The sequence below is a fragment of the Parus major genome, chromosome 1A (genome assembly GCF_001522545.3).
Source record: "Parus major isolate Abel chromosome 1A, Parus_major1.1, whole genome shotgun sequence".
In the NCBI taxonomy this organism is placed as follows: Eukaryota; Metazoa; Chordata; class Aves; order Passeriformes; family Paridae; genus Parus; species Parus major.
The window spans coordinates 9,080,997-9,101,392 of record NC_031773.1 but is presented as its reverse complement, the minus strand read 5'-3'; the positions used below and the strand labels follow the sequence as shown (position 1 = coordinate 9,101,392).

General features: G+C 33.8%; 1 protein-coding gene across 8 annotated transcripts in view; it reads right to left on the bottom strand.

Annotated features, from left to right (window-relative positions):
* CACNA2D1 (calcium voltage-gated channel auxiliary subunit alpha2delta 1) overlaps positions 1-20,396 on the bottom strand; it is a 357,726-nt gene that overhangs the window by 163,505 nt on the left and 173,825 nt on the right. For all 8 annotated transcript variants that reach the window (XM_033514368.1, XM_015628094.1, XM_015628095.1 and 5 more), the window contains exon 5: positions 1,290-1,334. In XM_033514368.1, the coding sequence (XP_033370259.1) occupies positions 1,290-1,334 (45 nt within the window). The remainder of the gene's footprint in view (positions 1-1,289; positions 1,335-20,396) is intronic.

Here is a 20,396-nt window from a genome sequence, read left to right as displayed (position 1 = left end):
ACAACAAAGACTAAACACTGAAACAGCATTTCCTTTCCTCACTTGCCTAACAGATTTGGATTTTTGGTTGTAGAAGTAGTAATCTCAAGATCATTCCCATTACTCCTTAATCATAACAGATACATCACAGCTTTTACTTCACACCACAATCTACCATTATCTGATATATTTAGATTAAAAATTCAATATTTAAGCTTTGTAATTCTGTTTCCAGAGAAGATTAGCACCCTCCATCCAGTGAAGTTAATGAGAACAGAATAATATATTTCAAAATTAGGTTACTTTAAATGAATTTTGCTTAAATCATAAAAACTTTAAAACTCAGGACAGCAGTTTGTGGTATCTGAAACAAAGTACTCATAACTATATAGCAATATAAAATAGTTCTGCTTGACATGATCTATGTACCTTCTTTAATTGCCTTACAGCAGAAGCATCAATTACAACAGTGATTCCATCAATCTCTGAAGTATACTTGATTAAAAAGTGCAAATGAAGCATGCTGGCAATTCTGATTAATACATTTACAACATTTTTCTGTGGTCTCATAAATTAAATCTATAATGAAGACAAGCAGTTGTATTATCTCCAGTGAAGGTGAGGAAAACTTGTATTGTCTCTAGAACACATTAAGATTTTTAACAGTTAATGGCAGGTAGGGGACTTCACACCTTTTAAAGAGTTTTAATAAACCAGGAATTGAACTAACATACATTTAGTCTCAATCTTGTGATTGGACTTTCAATTTTCCCAAATCTTGTATCAGCCACATAAATGATCACAAGGTGAATGAAAATAATTATTCAGTGACATTTCACATCTTCTTTCCCCTCATGTGAAAAAATTTGTACAAAAAATGCAAAACAACATCATATGATCTTGGAAAATAAAGCCAGAAAAGGATTCCTTCAGAGTGAACTGAATTATTTACATTTATCATTTTGATTCTCCAATCCTATAATTATGATTTTATTACATTTTAAAAAGTAAATTACACTGCTGTCGGGTTCTTCATTCTCCCAGCACATTTTCTGCCTTACCAGTAATTCAAACTGTATGAAAGGAGACAGACTTTGAGAATTAAAACATAAAATATTGTCTGGCTCTTGAGGAAACTTTTGAAGACATCTTTAAATTTCTTGCTTTTTTGCTTCTGCAAAGCAAAGATATAGACTATTTTGATATATAAGACTGTCTTTAAATTATAGTTTTAAAGTTTCATTAATATTTTCATTCCCTTAATTTTCTGAGATTACAGGCAATGAAATTAAATGAAACATATTACTTACATCATTCTGATCGTCTTTTGCATTGTAATAGATTATATCATTATTCTGTAAGAGAAAGAAAAGTAATTCTGTTAGTATGAACGTAGAGAATTAATCTATGTAGCAATAACCTCTACTATTGCAAGATACATTTTGAAATATACCAGCAGTTCTTTATGTATTCTCTTTGAAACATGACAGACTCTGATCTTTGCTTGCTCTCCGTTGCATGCACAATTTCCCATGCTCATGCTTAACTTCATTCATTCAATGCTTCTTCTGTGGGAGGCTGCATAAGTCACTCAAAACACAGCTAGAAAAGTACAGATAGAGTTGGACAAACTCCAGAGCTCATAAAAGGCTTCCATAATCTGTTTCTGTGGCAGGCATGTGACTTTCACTGTGCAATTAGGGGATTTATGCACCATGACATCCAGCAGGCAGTACAGCGAGGCACGGGCTTTGCTAAGGGGGTAAGTATTTGCTGTACACATGATTATTGTTTTATTCACCTCCCACTGCGAAAATAAAATCTGTGAAAGTACATCACAGGAGAGTCTGGCTGTTGGAGTGCACAGCAGATCCTGGCAGCTCTGTGGAAACACTGTACCATGTAATTCAAGCAAAGCATGGAAGGAGAAGATTGCTCTTTCTCATTGCAATATCAGTCCAAAATTCCATTTGGTGTTAACTTCTATAGCTTTTTGAAAATTGGGGTATGTTCTATGGAATACAGGTTTTTGGGGTTTTTTTACTGTTAAAATATTACTGATCCATGTAAAAGCATTGAAGATTTAGGTTCACTGGAGTAGCTTTCCACCAAATAAATTGCTGCAATGTGCCCAAGGCTTTTTGAATAAAATCAATTTTATGTGCATTTCTGTATAAAATAGAGACATGTATGAACATAGTCTTTTTAATTACCTTTACTGATTTTGAATAAATAAAGAAAAGGAGAAGTTACATTCTTCATATCCAGCAGTGTGCTTAAAATAAGTGATTGCTGTTGACCTCCAAAAATTAACTCAATTCATTTTTTCAGTTCTGATTATGGTAATACCTTTTATGTATATAAATAAAAAGTCTAACACAACAATATATTTTCTTTTATAAATACCAACAGGAAAGAATGCTTTCTGTAATCATTTTTCAAGTGAATAAGCCAACGACAATTTTTACTTTCACTAAAAAAGTATGACCTGTATTACAAGGTAATGCACTTCATCTCTAAAAACAATCATTTTACTCACTCCATAAATAATGACATCATTTATTCTCCTTTGTGACCTTTTAGAGAGTCAAACATGAAATATATTACAGAAGAGTTAAATACCATTTTGAGGCAAATGCTATTAACATGAATTAATTTTTTCCCTCAAAATGAACTTTTCCACTTTTCCACCAAGACACTCTTCTATCCATAGGTCAGTTGGTTGTGTATCTGTACCTGGATAACAAAGCCAGACCTCAAGGCATTACAAACACAGAAGAAAATTATTTTAATCATTAAACACTTAAGTTAATTGGTTATTCACTTGACTGTTGTAAAGAAAAGACCATATAATGCTTGTGGAAGCCTTTGAGTAAGTCAGAAGAGTCAAAGGCTCTATTTTGTTTCCTCTTCGCTTTGTAAATAGCTATGTACTAAATGACTCTTCTGTAAATAATGTGATCATTTCAAAAGCCCATATGATTGTTTATCAGTTAACACTGAAACTACAAAGGATGAATCTCTGAGTGGTATGAGCCAAAAATGTTAACACAGGTGTTTTCACCACATAGTGATCTGTTTAGTTAAAAATTTATTTATTTATTTATTAAAAAAATAAAAAATACATTTTGTTCACAATTCTTTATGTCAGGTTGTGTTAGAGCATCTCCCTTGCAATCTCATTCCTAGGTTTTTTTCAGGAAAAATGAGAGTAAAATGAGAAAAATTAGTAAAATGAGAGAAAAAGCAATACAGACATAATTAACTGGCTATATTGTTTTTGTTTATTGCTTTCATTTCTAAATGGAACATTTTTGTAAAAGACAATTTCTATTAGGCCCTCTCTTCTACTGACTCTCATCTAGATATGAGTTTATTTCCTGAGCCCCTCTCCACTGCTCTTGTTTATTCTGCTATCAAATCATTACTGTATTGGATTTTTAACACTGTCATCAATAGATACAACTCTGTTGATCCACATAAACAAAATGACACTTTATTTCCACAATTATATTTTCCTTGTCTTTTACATTTTTATTTATTTGTTTAAATTTTTCAAAGCTGGCATAGCTTTACTATCTATCTCTACTGGACTGAACAGTATTTTTAAATCACCCTTTAGAATACAATTTCAGGAGCATGATATATTTACAAGGTAATGAAAATAAACACTCCCTGCCACAATGACTTAGATATTTTTTGTTAGGTTATTAATATCTTGTAGTCCATTACCCTGCCTGGAGATACTACCTATATAATGCATAAACCAACACTTATGCTGGACATATCTCACTACTCTTAATATAGAAAGTATGAGATACCCAGTGCTACAACACATTGAATGCTGTATGGTTCACAAATTAGATTCATGGATCACTCAGATCTTTAGAGGATAATTTTTCCTAATTTAACCACTTCTAGCTGGCAAGAACAAATTGCTTTGTTGCTGGCTCCCAAGTAAGTAGTTCAGTTGTTTATTAACTTCTTGACATAAAGAATTTGAATCTTCCCACTGCTGTACGCTTTTGCCACCAAGTAATGCTGCAAACTTGGTCAGCAAACTGAAGGTGCAAGGTAAATATCCTAGGTTTTTATTTTTGTTCTTTATCCAGAAATGCTGTGCAAGAGAGGGGGTAAAGACTCACTATTTCTTCTGTTCACCAATGAAGGGATTTGGTAAGTCAGTCCTGAAGCTGAACTTACAAAAGAATGACTTTGGGAAACAATCTGCATAAAGCAAAAACTGTATTTTAGTATCAATGTATGATTTTATGGTTTTCACCATCTTTAATTCCTCTTTTATAGGGGAATTCAAAAATTTTCAAAAAGGTTTTAGTATCTGAGAAAGACAACAGGAAAGCCATATAAAAATTACATTAAGGACCAAGTAATAAATGTTTCATTTTTGATTCTTACTATTTTCTTTCCTTTTGTAACATTAATTTTTCCTCCACACTTTCATTGATAGTATTATAAGCTGAAGTGAGACTACTCCACTGTCTTTATGTTGCTTTTCATTTCTCTGTTTTCCAGTTTGGGGTATAAAACAATTCTAATGAGAAACATTACATATTGTATACTATTAATAAATTCTTAAATCTCACCACACAAAATCTGAAATTGATGGTCTCTATAATCTCTGTGTCTAGAGAAGAAAAGCATAGGAAAACATCAGCTTTCAGAATATCTGCAGCTGATGAAATTTGAGCTCACACCAACACTAACTTGCACTCATATTTTCCTTCCCTACAGAGCAGGTTTACAGACACAGTCTATTGATTCAACACAGAAATTCCTAAACTCAACTCAGGATTACATGAATGAAGTTGTAGTTGGCTTTTCAACTCAGGAAACAACACTTTTTTCAATCAAACCTTTCAAGAACAGCAAGGGATTACATTGCAACAAGACATACGGACACTACAGATAATTATGTGTATCAAAAATTGCAATAGTCTATGTCATTTTGCTGGTAGAAATCCACATCTTCCTTTACAGAGTGCCAAAATGCTGCCATGTAGTGGTGTCTACAGGAACATCTCCTCTCTAAATTTTATGCCAGAATTCCAAGAACTTTTCATGCAGTATGTGCTCCACCAACTCAAGATCCTTTCTGACATCTTTTTCAACAGACATCCAAGGCAGTCTATGCAGAAATGCTGCTTTCCTAAAATGGTGTTAGGCCTACAGGGGAAATTGGCTTGAAATGAATTCTAGAACTTTATGACACTCTATAATGAACTACAAGAAAATAAATATATTATTAAAAATAAATAAAGAAGGAGGAGAAGAAAAAGGTTTTCTGCAGCTTTTCATACTGTAAGAAATAAACATATTTTTATAGATATCACAATTATCTTTTTTCCCTAAAAGCTGCATTTCTACAACAATTGTAGGTAAAATGTTAAAGTAAAAAAATTACAATTTTAGCCATTACAGAGACAGTGGAAAGTAATTAACTCCCTCAGAAAAGAAAACAGAAGAGCCTTAGAAGAGTTAAAGGTCTCCATAACTCAAAGATTTTCTTCAGTAAACTCCTAAGAGCAAACTTAATATTGTAGCAGATTATATTGCAAATATATAATACTGCATAATTATAAGTGCATGTTTTAAAATCTGAAATTACATCCAAATGTTGTTGGATTTTGGATTTTATTTTAAAACTGGTATAATACTTAGGATGCTTCCTTGACCTCTAAGTATTCTACCCAAGTGCTAAAGCACCCAAACTGAGTCAATGTACAAAAACTGGTCTTCGTTGAAGATAATCTTCAAGTACTGAGGGTTCTTTTAGTTGCAGGTAAGAGGTAGAGAAAGAAATCAAAATCAGGGAGCAACCAAACTGTACAGCAAATATAAGTCTGATCTTGACTCTTCAGTTTAAACATCTCAGAAATACAGAGAGAAACTGGGAGAATATTTTAAAATCATATTAGACCCACACACTTGGAAAAGACATTCACATTAATGAAAAAACTGGGAGTCCTTCAGTTTAGCATGAAGCAATGAAAGTATTAATAATTTTGGTCCATTTCACTTTTTAGGCAGGCCAAAGAAAATTAGTGTAAATGCCAACAAATGTTTAAAAAGGTAAAAAGTATTTTATTAAGTGTTGGCAAAACATCCATTTTAATTAAAAAAAAAATAAAATTCTTTGTATCCCCTTGGATAAAGAAGTGTATTAAAAAAAAAAAACACCCTCATACCTTTGGGGTAATTAAGGTTTAAACCCATCCTAACAAATTCTATGGCAAATAATCCAGGCAGTCTTAGTTTAATCCTTTATACAGTCTGACATGCAGTTTAAGGCACAATTAGACTCCTCAGAAAAGAAAGCTAAATATGGCCTACCACACATAAAAAATTACATCTGCTTTTAAAGAGGATAACATTAGTGAATAAAAGCCTGCAAACAGGGAAAAAAAAAAAGAAACAATGTCAACTACTACCATATCTTTTGTTACAGCTTTGTGATTTTACATAAGTGAAATGACACATATAAAATAAGGAACCTAGCAGCTAATAATTTCTTTCTTTCCCTTCAGTATCCATGTGTAAAAATACTGATTTATCACTTGTCCTTAAAGTGAATAAAATTTCAGACAATATGGTAAACCACTTGCCACTATACATTACAGTGCATACATGCAATTATGGTGCCTAAACATGGGCTGTAAGAATTTAGCCAGAATCTGCATTTAAAACATGAGAACTGGACATAGAACCAAGATATTTTAAAAATCAAATTATTAAAATTAAAAAAAAACCACAGTGAAATAATATTCAATTAAGAAATATGTCACTATATTACCCATAATATGGACAAATGAGTCACTTGGGTTAAACATTTTTCCCCCAAACATAATTTGATTAAATAACTGCTTTGTCAGAATATTAAATTTCATACACTAATTAAAATCTTCCAGGTCTGAACTATAATTTATGATAAGCCTTTTTCATCAGATTTGTGTAAAGGATTTTTCTGATTCAGTGATTCCACTGAGACTAATAATTGAAATGAAAAGATGAAGTTGAAGATTACAGGAAATAACATAAAGGAGCATTAAAGGTCCTGCACACTCTTTGTCACAGAATAATTTCTTCTTTTAAATGGTGAGAAAGATCAACTTTTTCAGCATTCATTTACAGGTAATTCCTTCACTGAATTTGTCAATCAGGAAACCTTCAAAATTTACTGACAGTTTTTATGAGGGGGTCACTCAACCATTCACAGACACATCAGAGTGATAAATAAAATGAGCAATTTATCAATCATCTGCATGCTCAACAACAGGACTTAAACATAGAAGCCTCATTTAAAAAGATGATAAAATATAAATATATACAATAAACATTTAAAAAGATGTTAGGTAAGTGTAATGGCCACATAACAAATCCAGGTAAAAATACACTATAGGAAGGATATGCTTTCAAGCCCTTGACATAGATTCTGAGGAATTTTGATGTGAGATTAGACACACAGATTGCAGTGCTGACGGTGGTCAGATTTTAGGCATCTGAGGTTAAAACTGAGATTTTGAAAGAGTTTGTTGGATGAAGCTAGAAGTTTGTAAATATCTGAGATTCCACCATAAATACTCTCTAGGTATCTCAATCCCAGGTGGCCCAGGCTGTGAGCAGGGCAGGTTCCAGCTCACTCTGTGCACGGGGACTGTGGGCAAAGGTGCTGCTCACACCCATCCACTCCTTGGTCCAGCCAACAGCCTGACCTTCACAGACACACATCTCCTTGTGTCCTCCTGCTCACTGTGACTGTGTCTGATTACGTGCTGAATTCAACCATGCCTGATTTAATTTGTCTTGTGCAAATTGTGATCAGTGAAGCTGAGTAAGAAGTTTTTTATATCGCATTCAAATCTCAAGAGGAAACCCTGCTATTTTTCACAGGACAAAATCAGTAGGTTTTTGGGTTTTTTTCTTTTCTTTTCTTCTTTTACCTCAGTGCCCATATTATATCATACATTTGCTTAGTAAAAAGGTAAGCAGTGGAGACTGTTGAGGTTACCTGCATAACCTCAAAAAGAAGGATAACAAATATTAGGAAGAGTACTTATGTCTTCAGAGCTCTAGAATTCATCACAGAAAACTGTAAAGAATAGGCAAAACTTCTCAATGTCAAAAAAAATGCCAAAATTTGGAGATAGTTTTCACTGTTAGAAACTGCTGTTGGACTACTTAAGCTGCCAGAATGATACTTATCATGAAAAAAATTAAGAATACACTTCAATTGCACTTAGACTGTAGAATTAAATGTCAAAAGTAGTTTAATGTGTGAGGTTAAATGTAATAGAGGCCAAAAGATGATGAGAAATACATGTCCGACTAACACACACCCAAATCAAAATCTACAGAGCTCTCTGGTCTTCTGAAAGAATTCCACATTTTCTACAAATAACTTCTGCATAAAGACATCCTCTGGCTCAATGGCCTGCAGTCAAACACCAATCTCTGTTGGACATGCAGGATAATTGTTAATATAACAATGGAATTTTAGCATATGCCTACTGGTAAGGATAGTCTATTTTTTGAAAATTTTTTTTAGAATTTTTTTTTTTAATTTTAGGGAGTTTTAAAATTAAATTTTTTACTGCAACTGGCAAACTGTTGCAAACAAATAAGCATTTTTTTGTTTGCAAAGCATCTGAAGCCGAATACTTCAATCAGGAATGAAATAGTGACTGAAAATTTAAAGCTGCAAAACCACATTGATATAATTCTATGATATAGTTGTCTGTATCACAGACAGTCTGTTGCTTTAGTTAGTTAAGATGAAAAATTATTACCAAAAATGGTATTTTGATGCACAGCAAAACCTAGGATTTATGTGTACTTGCATGTATGCTAAATGACCAGGAAAGAAAATCATAAGGTGACTCTTCTGGAGTTACCAAATTTAAAAGAACCAGCCACATATGTAAAGAGACAGGAATAACCATCCTCTCTATTCTTCCCCCAGTCTTTGCTATAAAAACAAGGAAGACAGAGATAAGCCTGAAAAAAAAAAAAAATTAAAATCCATTTTAATTTTGACAAACAAATTCTTCCAAAAGCTCCAGGAAACTGCTAATTTTCTCATCACAATAACTTCCTCAAAGTATAAGCAACTTCTTTTTATAAAGGCAAAATGCAAGTGATTACAAAGCAGATTTCCAGGTGGGAAAATGAAATTAATTTGTTAGCAGCTAATTAACCTCTATATCACACTATCTGATCAGTTTAATTAAAGCAGCAAAGTATGTTTATTATAATTTATTCAGCATTACTTTCTTTAGTTGATGAAAGAATATTAAAAAAAAAAATTTTTTTAAAAAATTGTCTAAACTGATTGCATGTTATCTGGATTGTAAATAGTGCAACCAGTAGAGTACAGGAGCCTAGGTAAACAATTTGAATATAAGTTTACTTTGGATTCACAAGAAATTTGCATTCTAAATTCATACTTATGTAGGGACTGGGATGTAATGAACCTCTTGCACTATCATAACCAAATATAGAAAATATGCCAGTCCTCCAACTCCATCAAATCTTCAAAAGCCTTTGAGATAATTATTTTCTATGAAGCAAGGGGCAAACATTTTATAAAATTTCTGCCTACAAAAACATATGTGTATTTGTGACATTTCTTCTGTGCTCCATCCATTACAATCAACAAATAAGACCATGTTTAATAATGCCACAATCAGCTGTTACAAAAAGGAAAAAGAAAATGAGGCATATGACACTACAATGGAGTACAAACTCAAGAGGGTAGCTTCTTGGTGATGTATGTGAACTTCAAGGCTTATCTTCGCCAAAAAGAAACAAAAAAAAATATGTATCACAAGAAATTAATCACACAAAGTCACTGTAACTAAATTCTAAGAAATTATACCCTAATAACACCTATATATTTTAAGAATCTTACTGGAACAGAAAAATGCCAACATTTTGCAAAACTTTCTTTAAACTGCAACAGCAAAGAGCCTTGTACAGCTTTTTATTTATTCTTTTATCCACATGTAAAAACTAAAATATAAGAATATTTTAAAATATTTCTATAGGGTATTATAACACTGTGTAAGACAGGAAAAACAACTTTTCATATATAAATTATGGATCACATTTTACAATGCTGACAATGACCTGTAAGTTTAGTGATCTCAAATACTTTTGAAAGTACAGATTACTTTCCCTATCTGGATCAATTCTTCACTGAGTTTATTCAATCACTTTAAAATGTGTCCTTAAACCCCAGAGAATATAACATACCAAAAGAAAAAAACCAAAAAAAACCTAAAACAATTGCTATAAGTCACCTTACACAATCTGCATGAAAATTAGGAAACACTTAGGAAATTTTGTGCAACAAAATTTCTCCATTTCCTCCTAAATGTGAAAAATACTTTTAAAAAAAGGTAATAAAGTTCAAAACATATCAGACTATGTTTTCTTTTCAGATTGTTTTGGCTCACCCATGTAACAAATGTCTGGCATATTGACTGTTAACTGTTTTAATGGGTCTTATAAAGATAAATCTTTCTTAAGACTTTAATCTAAATTATTTTTCCTCTATCTCTGATCTCTTAGAAAGAAAGCAACCCCAGACAGCAATTACCAGGCTCTGAGAATTATCGCAAGCTCACCTAATTAATAATGAACATTTTTTTAAAATAATTCAGCTTTGTCAGCTGTTTCGTGCATGCCTTCCACTGAATCACTGAAATAAAGCAAAACTCCAGGAACACACCTTATTTCAGAAGTAGCTCAGTGTCATGAGACAAGCCAGCAGCTGGAAAATATTTATTTTACTATTAAGTATGAAATGATGAAGACTTTTCCAGTTAATCACTACAAGCAAAAGGTTCATATTAAAAAATAATTAGAACAAAATTACTTTTCTTCTTAACTACTGATGTTACACTGGTATGCTGGAAGTCATGCAGAAGAGAAACAGGATTTAACATCTCTATCAATATCTTGCTATTCTATTTCTCCTTCTCCATCCTAACAACTGCACTAAATGAAAAGGGGTTTGTGTTTCCTCACATGGATCACAACAGGGGCTTTTCACTCTTTGGGTATTTGATGCTTATGCCACAAACTGCAAAGAAATACAGAGAAACCTTTGAAAGCCAGACTGATGGCTGCTGGCTGGCAGTGGGATGGAGAGAACAGCAATCTCTCCTTGGGAACAGTCCTGGGCTTTATCAACTCAGAGAAGGAATAGTTATGGATTTGCACATCCTTCTAGCTCAAAAACGGTACACAGTTCAAAAAATATTTTAAGTTTTACATAGATTAATCTTATTCTAGGCAGAAACTTAAATAAGTTTACAGCATTTTAGCATTCCCATCAGAAGTTATGGTAACACATGTAAGTTTGGGCCCTTACACTGTATTATTCACTTTCAGATTCTCGTATAGATCAGCACTTTGAAATTAATCTCTTTTATAAAATTCAGGGTGGACACAAAGATATATCACAGAAGTGTGAAGATGTGAAGAAAGACAATGTGAGAAATGTTGAGCAAGTAAAATAGCTCTCTCATTAAAAAAAAAAAAAAAGAAATTAAGGCAGGTATTTAAAGTTTATTTTATTAGAAGTTAAAAAAGACAGAAAGGTTCCTGCAACCCTAATCAAGAAGGCTACTGAAGAAAGAGCTTAGCACTGGAAGATCACAGTGAAGAAGAGAGTATGAAGTAAATTGAAAAGTATGTATTAAACTGATTTTAGTTTGAAGAAATGCATTTTTTTTTTCCCTGAAATTTATGCTGTGTTGCTTGAGGCTATCTCAGCTCAGCTCTCCACAGTACCATTACTGTGGAATGCACAAGCAGTACTACAGAAGCATAAACTGAGATTGCAGAAAGCACAAGAGGGAGAAACTGCAAGTGTTTAAAAAGGGATAATGGAAGATTGGAAACTTAGGCTGATGAAGGAAGAAGGAATGCTTCAAAAAAGGATGAAGTGTCTTGTCAAGAATGATGCCATGTTCACACTCACAGAAGACATGGCAATGAAAACTGGGGAGAAAGGCAGGAGGCTATTGCAGCAAAGCAATCATTCCAGACTGTTCCCATCAATGACCTCTTTGGCAACAGCCAAAACTTCCTGGGCTTTTTTCCCCTCCCTTCCCTCCCATTCTCCCTTCTCATTTTACACAATTCATGTTACAAAACTTGCAATCCACCTTGCTTGATATTGTTTTCTTTTGCTTTCACCTTAGGAAGTTCACAGAACATGATTGGCTGACAACTCTTACAGCTCCAGAAAACTATATGAGCAGAAACCATCCTAAATTACCCACTCTTTGCCTAGAAAAGTCCTCCAGAACTATTTCAGTAGGTGATGTATTACAAGTGCCTCTAAACACTTGTCCAATGATCTAACACTTTTACCAGTATTGTGCTAAACCCCACTATCCCAATGAGAACAGCACACTCTGTGTGTTGTTTGGACACAGTGAACTGGCAATCACAGGCATTGGGCTCCTGCACAGAGTGAACATCAACCAACTGTGCAAATTGACCCCAAGGGCCAGGACTTCTTTTCTGCAGTAAGCCACAAAGACACTGTTCACACTGAATATGAAATATTCTGGGGGTTTAAAACATGAAAGAGGTAAAATTTCAAGTGTATGGGTACATACTAATTTAACCACTTGAGAACTGTGTTCTCAAAGTATCTGAGGCCACCAGTGCTAGTCCTTTGTAGACCTCCAAAACAAGAGACTCAGCAAAAAGTGTGTTCCTGTTCATTGACATAAATACACAAACACTATTAGATGATCTCTTTGAGCATGTATGCATGTAGATACATATATAAGTATGTGTGTAAGTATGAACACAGAGGAAAATTTCTACAACTGATATCTGTAATTCCCACCCATTTAAGTAGGACCAGCGCAATCTTAAAATTTGTGTGATTCTCAAAATTTCACCTGAATTTGTTTATGAACACTGAGCAATAGGGAAAAGCATATCTAACATCTTGGAAATCTGTACTCTTTAATTCATTAAATTCATTTAATTCATTATCTTCAAGAAATAAATAATATATTCTGTTTCATATTAAAGCATTTAAAACTCTTTAAAATACAGTATTGTAAAGTTCATACAGAGATAAAGAATTTGATTAATTCAGTTGTATCTATCTTAGTATTTTCTTATCAGTAGAGAGGACATGAGGAGCTGAATGAATTAAGTGCATCCTATTCTTGACAAACTTACACAAGTGCAATTAGATATATGGATTTGCACTGTTCTACTCTTACTAGTACATGTAACCCCTTCAGTGAATTACTGTGTCAGTAAAACCTACTGATGTCAATTTGTAAAGGAAGTCCTGTCCTGTCCATGTCGCAGTTATTTTTCATAAAAAGCAGTGTTCATAGTTCATAATCATGGCATAGCTCATAATATGGTAAATATTTTCAAAGAAATAGTGGGCTTTTGTTTGAATGTCTAAAGAACTTACTAAACTGATGGATTTTTCCTTCCAATTTTCAAGGTTAATTTATCTGTAACTGCTATGTATCTATTGCTATAAATAAAACATATTTTCTCTTGAACAATATTTCCTCTTGTTGCTTATTCTTGACACAGGATGCTTACTGATGTGTAACCACAGAGCTTTTCAGGACAGAGCATGCTTTATTCTTCACAGAGAGTATGATGTGTTTGTTCCAAAATAAAACACAGATCAGTCCTGAACACACCCTGCTTTCATCCACGTTGTGCTTGTTCCAGCTGCCCCCAGGACACCCAAGCCATGCCCAGACACATCCTGTGGCACAGCATGCACCAGGAACCATTCCCAACTCAGCTGGCAGGTGATGCCCTGTCTGGCTTTCTGCAGGCCTCCACCATCAGCTCAGCAGGTTTTATATGCTCACAGACTTTCTCATGCCCTATTGTAATTAATGTAGACTCTTTATATGCTCACATACTTTCTCATGCCCTGTTGTAATTAATGTAGACTCAAAACATTAGAGATTGAGAGAAACTGGAAGTATTTGGAATTAAATCGCCCACTTAGTGTGATCCCTATAATAAGGAAAATAAATTCAACTGTCAGCAGAAGAAATGGCAGCTATCACTGGGGATAATGAATATATGAATAACATGATTTTGAAAAAAATCTTCAGTCTTAATCCAGTTTTTGGGGTTTTTTGCTGGTATCTCTCAAGAAAAGTGAAAAGAAACCAAACCACCCTTTTTGGCAGCAGCACAGCTTTAGCACAAAATACCTGTAAATACTGACAAAATAAAACTAAATGTTCTATCTGAAAGGTGGGGAAGTTCTATGGCAAGACTTCCCCTATGTTCATTTTAGAATACTTTAAGTCTAAATGTCATTTAAACTATGATGTCCATAGAAAATGAGATGAAATTAAACTTGCCTATATGGAGAATATTCAGTCAGATAGAAAACTTTTTGCTGGAAGTTTTCTTTTAATTTTTATGTAGGAGAAAACCTCACAGACAACGCACAAGAAGTTTTATGAGGTGATAACACCAGAATTTTGTGCAAGCACAGAAAAATTTCAACTGAGCAGACCTTCTCAGTTTTACTGCACTCCTGTGTAACTCTTAAGAAATACAAAACTGAAGTTACCCTCCTGAGAGGTGGTAATGCCCAAAGGAGTAAGACAATCCTACCTGAATTAATAATTCATCAGGGATTGTTCACCCATTTTTAAGAGAAAGGATCTGGTCTGACCATTTTTATATTTATTCTCACATATTCAAGAAAGTTACAATTCCCAGTATTTCAGTGCAATATAATATGTGACTAAAAATGGGAAAATTAAACCAGAATGGAAGTGTGTTCTATAAACTCATGAATCACAGCCACAGAGCTGGCCCAGATTTCCCAAGACTTGCTGAATCCTAATATCCCTTCAATGGGACCTAGAGCTGCTCTTGTACTTACTTAAAGAGTTTTTATGTGCTCATAGCAAGAATTAGCTGGGGAAAAAAAGAAAGCAAATGCTTAACAGCTAAATTTCTGGTCAAATCAGGTAGAATTTTTAAACATTCCTCTTCATGATGTTAGCACATGTTAGGGTATTGCTAATTTTGAAGAATTTCTCTGCTCTGTATGCACATCTCTTGCTTTGTGGCCAAGTCTACAGAAATATCTGACACTACTTCAATAACACATCATCATTTGCAGGACATAAAAGAGACACACTTTCACCTTTTGTTTAAATTCTAGTGAGAATTACACTATACTCAAGAGATGGAAAGCTAAGATTTCCCAAATCCCTTGAGAAAAATGCAGATCTTAATAATGACTGTCTTGCACTCCCAGATCATTTGGAAGTCTATGTAAAATGAAACACCTATTAAAATTTTTACAGTTTTGCAACTGCAAAAGAGTGCAGACATCAAACATTTTCTATTCACATCTACTCTTTTCCAGGAACAGGGCTTCGTGGGACTGTGGAGGTCTACAAACTTTTAAATATGGAAACTTTCCAACTCCTGGTTTAGGTCCTTTTCTAAATGTAATAAGCTTTGACAAAGAAAAGCTGAATTTTCATCCAGTATCTTACAGGAATCCGGAACAAAAGAAGAAGGTAAAATATGAGGCCTGCATGACACCTCTAATTTTTTAATTTGAAAAAAATAGAAATAAATTGAGTTAAGAAACCCACAATTATCTCCATCTCCAAAAAATCCAACCCATTCAGCTCAGACTTTCAGAAAAGTTCTATTTTTAATATAAAATAAACATATGTAGATTTTTATATATATATATATATATATATTATTTCTTTTTTTCACAGTTTTTGCTCTTTCTGGCAGGAAATATTTTAAAAATATTTGAGTCTAATTTCCTTTAAAAAAAACTCTAAGGTTTGCTATTATGAATGGTATTCCTTCTCTGAAGTAAGAATCAAACCTTTGTAATATTTTCTGAATTTCTCAAACTTAGAAGTCTGCCTCCATTATGAAAAGTCATATTTGACTCTTAACACTGATTAACTTCCTGCTTGCTAAATTTTTTTTTTTTCAGTTGCAATTAAAAAACAACAACAACAAAAAAATCTCTCTGTTTTAATTAGTAAATAATGACAGTAAAGTTCAGTTGCTAAAACTCCTTTCTCCAAAAAACTGGTGCGTTTCCTAAATTCAGTGTAAAAAGGGTCAGAATATGTGACAATCAACAGGAAAATGAGTTTTCCTGAGAAAGAGAGGAAACTAGTCAGATCCTAGTTATAATGGCAAGGATACGTGATAGAAAAAATATATTGTTAATTTTGAAATGAAACTATTTGACAAAAAAGCTTACAGACAAAATAAATAGCACCCTTGAAGTCCATTTCTAATTGATTTTAGTGATTCATCAAAGGTAGTAAAGCAGTGCTATGAATTATTTATTCCAGACTGACATGAGAAACTGAATTTTAGGGTGAAAGGTAAAATCAAAAAAAATAAGTTTGCTTCATCTGTGCCACAAATTCAATGGACTCTTAGAAAATGTGCACAATAGCAGCCTGCAAAAGCTTTTCTTAGCATATTGTACTTCTCAATTTTAAACTGAAGAACCTACAGGGTGTTAATAAATTGAGTACAATAGTATATCTTGCTTTTAATAAGGTGTTTGTTCTGAAAGCACATTAAAGCTTCACTCAAAATGAAGGTGATAATGCATACATATGGCAGCTTAATAATAGAAATCACACCTTTCTTTCTTTTCTTCTTACCTAGATCCTTCCCTTCACCCCTTTCAGAAGCTGCACATTTTTTAAATGAGTTGCCTGGTCAATAAGTAAGAAGTGTATTAGATATCTTTAACATATTTGATTTTTCAGATAAAATGGAATGTTTGAAAGCCCTCAACAATGATTGAAGGTGTTTCTTTGCTTTACACTAAAAGCTTTTTTGGCAAGTTTCCAACCAGTGAAGCACTTCACTGCACAGATAAAATCCTTGCAATGATTTATAATATAAAGTTACATTCCTTTACAGAGAATAAGCATATTAAAAGATGGTAAATAACCAGTATCTAAAAAGCAAAATCTAGCTTCTTTATAGCTACACATTTAAAATCCCTGCTTATATATAATCTTAATTCTGATTGCACTGCTACCACTGTCTTCCTCATCAACTTTCTAATCAGTTTAAAATTCCTAAAGTGTGGAAAAAAAACAAAACAAAACCAAAAACACCAAAACCAAGGATTGCCAGTATTTTTAATCACACTATTACTCAGATCGTACCAGATATATAATGGAACAGAAGCATGGGAGAGCTGTCCTATGGCAGCCCTAATTTTAGAGGAAAATCAATGATTTCTAGACTGAAAGAATCATCTGAGAGACTCTAGGAAATTATAAAACTCCAGGCAAGGTAACAAGCCAACAGTACTCTTATAAAGATTTCTAATGACTCAAATTATTTTATTTTAATTGCCTTTAAGATATTTTTCTTTTATCTAACTAGTGCCTGCAAAGTATTTGTAAAGCAGAAGGCACACTGAGATTTTGAAGTAAGAATCCAAACATTAGGGGGCAGGATGCTGGGGACAGACAGGTGAACAGGGGGATCTTGTTCCCTGGAGGGAATGGCAGACAAATTCTGCACAAATCTGGTGAGGTTTATGCCACATCTCCAAAGAAGCTTCAGCATTGCTGTTCAGTTCAGTTTACTGTGGATTTCTACACTTAGATGAAAGTCTCCTTAGTAATGATGAGATCCTGGGAAGGTGAAGCCAGTGTATTCCAAAGGCTGAAACTATTGTGCCTCCTGTCTCACATCGACAAACATTATAGAGAGCTGCAGAAATAATTGTTCCTGCAACATTCACAGTGAGCTTCCAGGCCTCAAAAAGGTGTGATTTGATAAACATCAAATAAACATCAGAAGAGCTCTTAAATCCACCCAATTTCACTAAATATGATTTATTCTTATTTCCTCTTTACCTCACCTTCTTACTACTCCCAGTGCACACACACACAACTTCATCCCCTGGGTAGAAAGATGTCCAAGTTCAATCAATGGCAGAAAATGGTATTTCATTCCTTTTAGTGAGATAGGGCACAATTTAATTTAAATTATACACAAATGAAGGCTACAGGTCACGGAAGCAGTGGCACACAGCCCTTCAGAGAATAAAATATTATCCTCCCTAGAACCTTGGCCATCTGTCAATTTAAATCTGTCATTTTAAATTGATCATCTGGATGGTCTTTTTCAAGTTACAGAGGCTTTAGAAATGTGAGGCATTATCCAAAATGAATGAAAATTAATGGAAGATTTACTTGACTGAGTTTTGCATCAAAGCACTGTGTGAAGATACAGACAGCTGACACTTTGTTCAGTGTTATTATAACTTTCACAAAATTATAAAGTATATATGACTTACTAGGAAAGGACCCCACACCTGCTTTGTACCTGTGAGGATCCCCTGTACTGCAGGTCTGGTGCCAAATCTCAACTGTATCATTTCTCAGAGATGCTCTTTGCACAAAAGAGAATTATCAGAGGTAGAAGCCATGAGAGAACTGTATCGTCTCACTGAATTGGTAAGAGAAGAAGGATTTTAGTTTCTTTTCTTCACAGTTTTCGTTCTTTCAAAAGACAAAGTATGTTTAGTAAACTGTTTCTTTATAATGAAACTATGTCAAAGTTTCATGGTTGGTTGGTTTGTTTGTTTTCCAGCTGAGGCTTTTAAGATACAGCATTTCAGCATCATTGTAACATCCACAATAAATTACAGTCAGTCCTGAAAATCTCCTAACCCCAAGATACAACAGAGACACCTACTACTGCTCTGTGCTTGCAGGCCACTGCTTGCATCCACTCTGGTGATAGGAAACCTGTTTTATCTTAGTTATCCTTTTCATCTTCTGTTTCTTTGCTGAGCAACTTTTCACTACAGTTTTATGCAGCCAAAACTTCTAGTAAAGATAAACAAACGAACCATAATTCCAAAGTAATATTCCCATGACCTTTTGCCATTATTTTTAAGCCCAGTTGGTACATGAACACAAGCCTATAGATTATCATCAGAGAAAATGCTGCCTCAAAATTACCAAGATGTAGAAAAACATCATTTACACAGAAGAATATAAAATGACACTGATGGTTAAAAGATAAAGCATATTGAAAAAAAAAATTCATGTGGTATTTTTATATGATAATTAATTCTTAAAAGTCTGACTTCCAGTCTCCATATAAATAAGTGGATGTTAATAGACCATCCATACAGACTCCCTTTTAAAATACCAATGAGATTTCCCTTATGTTTATACATGTGTAAGTACAATTAATACAGCAACCCAACTGGAAACAAAATTGCTTTAGTTAACCAGCCATTGCAAGGCAATCAAGTGTGGTATCAAATGTAATTGTAGAAGATTCATTTGGGGAATAACAGCAATTACTTCATACAGAATTCTCCCTTCCTTCTTTCAGTTTGAATACATTTTTTTCCATGAGTCTCAATGTCAGAAAAATAATTGGACAATCACAAGTGTCAAAACCATCCCCCTTTTAATCTGTAGTGAACAAGAAATTTCAGACTGACAAGGCTGTTTCATTTAGATATATTGGTTTGTACCTCTGAGTTATAACTGCTTTAATCTAAAATATTCAAGAAGGCTTAATTCCTCCAGCCATACAGGCAGCTGGGGAATTGGGCAGTACCAAAGGAGTAGGAAACAGAGAATAGGATTTCTTTATTTGCCTGAAGTTAAGCACTTTTGATTTGCCCTCATAAATTTCACAAATATTATCTTAGGACCTAATAGTTTTCTAACAGGTAAGTATTATCTTTGGGCCATAAAAGTAAACTGCAGTTCAGCTATTTTAACCAACTTTGTGCTTCATCAGAAAACATCACAATGCAGTATTTATTTTTTTCCCTTTTTTACTGAAAAGAAACTTGGTATTCTTAATTACTATTCTTAAGTAATATTGCTTTGAATAACTTTGTACCTTTAGTAAATTAATTAGTAACTTCCAAAATTTTTTTTATATTAATTATCAGTGGAAAATACCCATATCCATCATGGTATTTTTTTCCTTTCACTTAGCTAAAACTAATGGTAGATAAGTAAGATGCATGCTCTTAACTCATTTTAGATTTTCAAAATGTGCAGCTCACAGCTGGAGTTACACAGTGGATGAGCAATGGGCTCACAGGTCAGGCACAAAGGTCACAGTGAATGGGGGGACACCAGGCTGGGGACCTGTCACTGCTGGGGTTCCACCAGCCTCCATCCTCAGCCTGGGTCTCTTCAGCATCATCTTAAATGACTTGGGTGCAGGACTAAGGGAGTTCGCTGATAGCACTAAAGTGGGAAGGAACTGTCTACTCCCTCAAAGGCAGAGAGGTCCTGCAGAGATACTGACACTTAGGAAGGATGGGCAATCAAGTTTAAAAAATTATCAAGTTTAAAAAG